We start from the raw sequence: 7,076 nt of genomic DNA, 5'->3' as shown, positions 1-7,076 counted from the left end.
ATGGGTAAGAATACACGTCTATGAGAAAAAAGATAAAAAAGATAAAATAAATCGAAAAAGTTACCTGAAAATCCCCCATTTTGATTTCCATAAACGTATAAATACGGCTCTCGGAGTTAAGTTAGCTAGCTACATTTTTGAATTTCGTCTCTCACGTACTCACGTATTCGACGCAAGTGTACTATTAAATTTCAAATAATGAGTTTGAAAAAAGTAATTGAAATTTGTCTATCACTAGCGCAGAGTTTATGCGGAAAAAATTTTTCCAAGCATATATATGAATTAACATGCGCGAGTGAAGACAAATGCTTCAATATTTTTGGAAAATTCGCGGGGGAATGTCCCAACGCTGTGCTAGCGATATTATTCCGACTAGGACATTTTAGTGTTTTTCGCGAATTAGTGATTATCGCGGGTGAGGTGATCGAGTCGCGATACTATTTTGGTGGTGAGAAAGAAAACGACGCAGCAGGTCACATAGAATATCTCCTCCTACATTTTCATCGAGTTCTCCGGGGAGAAGATAATAATGGTAAGTTTTTATTTTTTTTTTACACTTAATTATAAATAAAAATTAATTAAAACTACCCCAATTATTTATTTAAATCGCTAAAACTTTAGCTTTCGTACGCCCTGTCGCACGCGTTACAGGAAACCGGTTGCGCGTACTAGAGAATCGCCCCGTATCACTTAGATTAAGGTTAAATAGAAGACGACGAGCGGATTCTTCGCCGGAGCCCGGACCTTCGCGTAAGTTTTTAACATCATAAATTATATTGCGCTGCTAGAAAACATTATATTAAACAGAAAATTTTTTAATAAAAATAATATACATTCCAGGCCGTGCACGCATCGTGTTAACGCCGGAGCTGGAACATCCGGTTATTGATTTAGCCGAAAGTGATAACGACGTGGAAGAGGTGCGGGTTCGCGAAGTAAGTCCGTTCGATGAGGCGGCCATATTTACTCCGCTTGAAAGTAAGTAAGAAAAATACTACAGTGCTATATATCAACACAAAAGATTTTTTAATTATGTGAAATACTAATAATATATGACTGATGAATATTAGATGACGCGGCGAATGAAAACGTGGTCGTAGAGGAGCGAGAACTGGGGGAGGAAATCGACGAGGAAATAAACACGATTTCGGAAGATGAAGAGGAGCTGGAGGAGGAAGTGGAGGAGGAGGAGGAGGAGGAGGAGGAGGAGGAAGATGAAGAGTTGGAAGAAGAAGAAATAGAGCAAACGGAAGATGAAGAAGAAGAGCCGGAAGATCGAGAAGAACAAACGGGAGATGAAGAAGAAGTGGAAGATGAAAATAATAACGCCACGTTTTCTGTAGAAGAAGAAGAAGAAGAAGAAAATAGCGGGGCGATGGGTGAGGAAGGTAATAATTTCATATTTTATACTTAATCTTCTCCTACGTTTAAATTTTTTGTTTATTTTAATTAAAATAAAATTTTATTAGGAATTTCTTTCTCTCCTAACATCGCGCCCGAAATTTCATATTCACCGGAGTATTAACCCTCGCAGCGTGATACATATACCCCGGTAAAAGAATATTAAAACGTAAGTGAACTTAACATAATTATTATTAATAACAACATTTTCACATTATTAATAAAAATTCAAACGTAAGAGAGTAATATTTTATTAAATATTTTATTTTGTTAATATAATTTTTATTTCTCACAGTAGCAGAGTGGTGGGGGAAGGAACGTCAGAATACAACAAGAAGATTCCCAAACCCGCTCCGCTGAGGAAACTTCCGACGAAGAGCGACATTTAGAGGCTGCTAGGTGGACAAGAGGAAGAAGAAGAAGAAGCGGAGGAAGAAATAGCGAATCAAGAGCCTGATGGTAATTTTAGATATTTAATAATGTTGGCGGAAAACGTGCGTCGCTTTAGAACTTTTGGTGTAGAAGGACGGGAAATTAGTTTCCGTATTCGTCCGATACCCGAAGGAGCAAACGTGTATGAGTGGTTAGAAAATGCGTTTCGCGAACTTCACGAGTACGCGTTGCATTCGTGCGAACCGAGGGATTACGTCGGTATATCTTTCGATTCCGCAAGTTTAACCCGCGGCCCCGCAGGTATATCGTTCCGACCTTTGAGAGATTTGACTTACGAAAATATTTGGGAACTCGTAAGCTCGTTAGCGCAAAGCTTGCGGAGGACACGATATAGCGCAAGAATTTAACATTCGGATTTTTAAAGTCACCCCTCCCATTGGTCGCGGCCGTAACAGGATTACGCACGATGTTATTGCTAAACGCTCGATTTTAACAATTTCCAATACCGATAATTTATGTCTTCCTCGCGCAGCTTGTATCGGCTCTAATTTTTAACGAGCGTGGAAATTTACGCACGGGAGAGTTACACGCGAAATGGAATGCGGTGAGAAGACAAAACTCGGTGTTACAGCGCGAGTTTGCGTTGCAACTTACGAGGAATGCCGGTGTCACGATTCCGGAGGAAGGGTGTGGAATTGATGAAATCGAGCGTTTTCAGCAATATCTCGCGAGCGAAAATGTCGCGATAATAATATATAACGACGATACTTTTGGTCGAGGGGGTAATCCGCTATTCGATGGAAACGCATTTCTAACCACTTTGCAGCGGGAAATAAAAACTCGTCTAAATCTATTATACAGTTTAAATAATAAACATTTCGATGTAATTTTAAATTTAAATGCAGCAGCAGGCGGGCGGGGATATTGTATCCCGTGTAATTTAAGTTACCGCTCCGATGTGAGAGAGCATCGATGCTCTAATAAATGTCCGCGATGTAACGGAGAGCCGCCGTGCGAGCAATCATTCGCGGATCGTACTAGGTGCGATAATTGTAGACGTGAATTTTTCAATCATGCCTGCTTGGAGCGTCATCGCGCGGTAAAATCATACGATGGTAAATCACGTCGGAGTGTTTGTGAAACTATACGATTTTGCGAAGATTGCGGACGTTTGATTCAAAGAAATAATCAACACGAATGCGACACGGCTTATTGCGCTACGTGTCGTTCTCTTCAACCTTTGAATCATCTTTGTTACATGCTTCCCCTTCGTCGGCATGGCGATAATCGTCCCGATCCGAGCACTTCCGAACACGCGTATGGAAATAGCGAACAACAACAGCGGAGAAACGACGACGACGACGATGACGCCGAAGGTTCGATTAATCAGACTCGCGAACGCGTAGAAAGCCGGGTCGCATTCGTGTTTTATGACTTTGAGACGAGGCAAGACGAAACGCTCCAAGGTAGCACAAATGTAAAAATTCACGTACCTACGCTCTGCGTCGCTCAACAAATTTGCGAGGAGTGTGCAGAAATAGATGAAATGTCGGTGCGATGTCGCTGGTGTGGTATTCGCGAATTTATATTTTGTCGCAACCCTGTGCAGGAATTTGTAGATTTCGTAACGCGGCCGACAAAATATTTTAAACAAATAATTTGCATCGCGCATAACGCGAAATCATTCGACGCGCAATTTATTTTGAAATATATCGTGGAAAACCATGTCTTAGAGCCTCGAGTCATTTTAAACGGTACGAAAATAGTTGTATTAACGCTAGGTCATACGAAATTTATCGATAGTATCAATTACATGCCGATGCGTTTATCCGAATTACCTAAAGCTTTTGGACTGACAGAAGGTACGAATAAAGGCATTTTTCCACATTTATTCAATACTATCGATAATCAGTCTTATGTCGGAGCGTTACCCGGTGTTCAATATTATTCACCCGATTCTATGCAGATGAAAGAACGCGAAAAATTTCTCGCGTGGCACTCCGAGATGACGCGCGCGAACTATGTGTTTGATTTTCAACGTGAAATATTGCTTTATTGTCGTAACGATGTAGATATCCTTAGACGAGCGTGTATGGCTTTTAGAAAAATATTCTTAGAGCGTGGAAACGTGTGTCCATTCGAGGAATGCACAACCATCGCCTCAACGTGTATGCGAGTATTTAGAAAAAACTTTTTACGCAAAAGAGAGATCGATATCATTCCAATGGGGGGATACAGACATGCGAATATTCACTCGCGTAAAGCCCTGCAATGGTTGATATGGAAAGAGCGGGAGCTCGCTCATCATATTATCCATGGCGGTCGCGCTCGAGAATATCGATTACGCGATGGTACGCTAGTCGATGGATACTACGAGTCGGTAGAAAATAACGTAACGCAATATTACGTATTACAGTTTCACGGTTGTTTTTGGCATGGTTGTCCAAGATGTTTTCGGGTAAATCGCGATAGACTGCTTTCGACAGATCGTACAGATACATGTGATTCACGCTACGAACACACCGTTGCAACGACATTTCGTCTTCGTAAGCGCGGATATAGGGTGATTGAGAAATGGGAATGCGACTTTGATCGCGAGATGAATGAAAATGTCGAGATGCGCGAATATCTACATCGACATCAAATGATAGACGTCAAACCGCTCGATCCCCGAGACTCATTTTACGGCGGACGCACAGGAAATATCGTAACGCGATACGAGATCACGAGTACGGAAAAGATACGTTACGTGGATGTATGTTCTCTGTATCCGTTTGTGTTGAAGACCGGTGATTTTTCGATTGGTCACCCGACAATATACGTAGGTGAGGAATGCGAGGAATTAATCGGATTATCACCGGGATATAATTTCGATTCAGTCGAGGGGGTCGTGCGATGTAAAGTACTTCCTCCCCGCGATCTCTTTCATCCTGTATTACCCTATCGCGTGCAGGGTAAATTATTATTTGCGTTATGTCGTAGTTGCTGCGAAACATTTTCTCAGATTGCGTGTACTCACGAAGCTCACGAACGCGAATTCGAAGGTACATGGATATCGTGCGAATTACGAAAAGCAATCGAGAAAGGATATTTTGTGACAGGGGTTAGTGAGATTTGGCAATATAACATCACTCGTTACGAAACCGGTACGCGACAAGGGGGTCTATTTACGGAATACATCAATACATTTCTACAATTAAAGCAAGAAGCTAGCGGATGGCCGAGCAACTGTGTCGATAACGTTGCTAAAGAGCGTTACATCCGTGAGTATGAGGAAGTAGAAGGAATCGTTCTTGAAAAAGATAACATTGCACACAATTCCGGTTTACGCTCGGTGGCTAAATTATGCTTGAATTCTTTTTGGGGTAAATTTGGTCAACGTGCAAACTTGCCGAATACCGTGATTGTCAAAACACAAGAACGATTAATGAGTTTGCTCACTAGCCCTCAACATGAAATAACCGATATATTGCCTGTAAACGATGAGGTGATATATGTTTCGTTTCGACTACGAGAAGAGGCGATCGTACCTTCGCCTCTTACTAATGTTATAATAGCGGCTTACACGACGGCTCAAGCGCGATTAAAATTGTATGATTATTTAGAAAAATTAGACAAGCGCGTTTTATATTACGACACGGATTCCTGTATTTATGTAAGTCGCGGAGATCCGCAGGAATACGAACCGCATACGGGTAATTTTTTAGGCGACATGACGGATGAACTCGCTAGCTACGGACAAGGTAGTTACATCGAGTCGTTCGTATCCGGTGGTCCGAAATTTTACGCATATGTGGTCCGTACACCCGAAGGACTCACACGCGAAGTTTGCAAAGTAAAGGGTATAACCTTGAATTTTGAAAACTCGCGTTTAGTTAATTTTAATAGTATTAAAGATTTATTGTTGCGTAAAGAAAGAGAAGAAGAAGAAGAAGAAGAGGAACGGGAAGAGAAGCGCTCGGAGAACAGGTTGAAGAGGCGATTCCTGGGACATCGATAAATCTTCGTTTTAAAGCCATTCGGCGAACCGCATTTCACGATATAATAACGCGTGACGAAACAAAAATATGCAAGCCTGTGTTATTAAAACGAAGATTTATCAAAAATCGATATTCTCTTCCTTACGGTTATTTACCGAAACAATGACATTGCTCTCCTCTTCACACTCTTCTATCTTTGCGGAGATACGCGTGCGTTTTCCGCCACTTGCATAGAAATGCAAATATTATATAAAAGTGTAAATATTGTAAAAGTAAAATGTAATTCATCAAATATTATAAAATATTATACTTTATACTATATTTTATAAATCGGAGTTTTAAAATACCCGTAGTTTTAATTTTATTTTTATATTAGAAAGGATAAGGAATAGTTTAACTAAAGTTAGAAGATGTAGATATTAGTAATAAGAAAAAAATACTTTGTAAATATAAATACAAAAATTTATATTTTTAATAAAAAATATTGTTCAGTAATAAAATTTATATATTTTAATAAAAAATATTGTTTCCCCATCCTAGTTTTAATAATAATAATTAACCTTTTAAGCGAAATCATTTTTATTTAGTGAAATATTAAATTTTTAACAAAATTTTTAATATAATTTTTTTTTGTCTGAAAAACTTTAACATAAAAATATTTAATTTTTAAAAAATTCTTGTTACGTACAATTTTTATATATTCAAATATATTCATGCCGAACTCACATACGTCCGCTATCGCAAGACATACACACCAACGAGAACATTTGATTAAAAGCTGATTGTGGGCAGCGCAACGTAGCGCTCGTCAGCTGATCGGTAGCGGTGCGCTAACCAGGCGCTCATCAGCTGATCGGTAGTTGCGAGCTAACCAGGCGCTCATCAGCTGATCGGCGCTCGTCAGCTGATCGGCGCTATTCGCTAGCACGAGCATGCGACCGCCGCGGGTTGGCCCCCGGTGCGCGAATAAGCTTTTTCCGCCGTAACTCATTTCATACTATGAGTAATATTAACATTTAAATACACGGACGCTCTTTACGCTAATTTTTTGTTTTTAAGAACGCGCCGGATTAGACTTTCTTTCATTTACGAGATTGTACGTAAACGGTGAATATCGCGTTCATTTTGGGGAAATGGATGTACGCTGGAAACATCCTTGGACGTCGATCGTCTGCGGACCTACGGGAATGTGGAAAAACGATTTTCGTGAAAACATTTCTTCGTTATTTGTCCGACGTGTCCGATACTCGATTCGAGAGAATTTTATTTTATTACGCCGAGTGGCAAGATGCCTATCAACGC

General features: G+C 40.2%; 1 protein-coding gene across 1 annotated transcript; it reads left to right on the top strand.

The window, feature by feature from the left end:
• LOC146725101 (uncharacterized) lies at positions 1 to 5,794 on the top strand. The gene is given in 8 exon segments (XM_085484546.1): positions 1 to 4; positions 359 to 532; positions 622 to 750; positions 841 to 978; positions 1,071 to 1,388; positions 1,801 to 2,168; positions 2,170 to 2,325; positions 2,327 to 5,794. Coding segments are annotated over 8 exon segments (4,755 nt in total).
• The last annotated feature ends 1,282 nt before the right edge of the window (positions 5,795 to 7,076 follow it).

Source organism: Nylanderia fulva, unplaced genomic scaffold, assembly GCF_048542155.1.
Source record: "Nylanderia fulva isolate GAGA-0341 unplaced genomic scaffold, ASM4854215v1 Scaffold104, whole genome shotgun sequence".
In the NCBI taxonomy this organism is placed as follows: Eukaryota; Metazoa; Arthropoda; class Insecta; order Hymenoptera; family Formicidae; genus Nylanderia; species Nylanderia fulva.
This window is presented reverse-complemented; position numbering and strand designations above follow the sequence as displayed.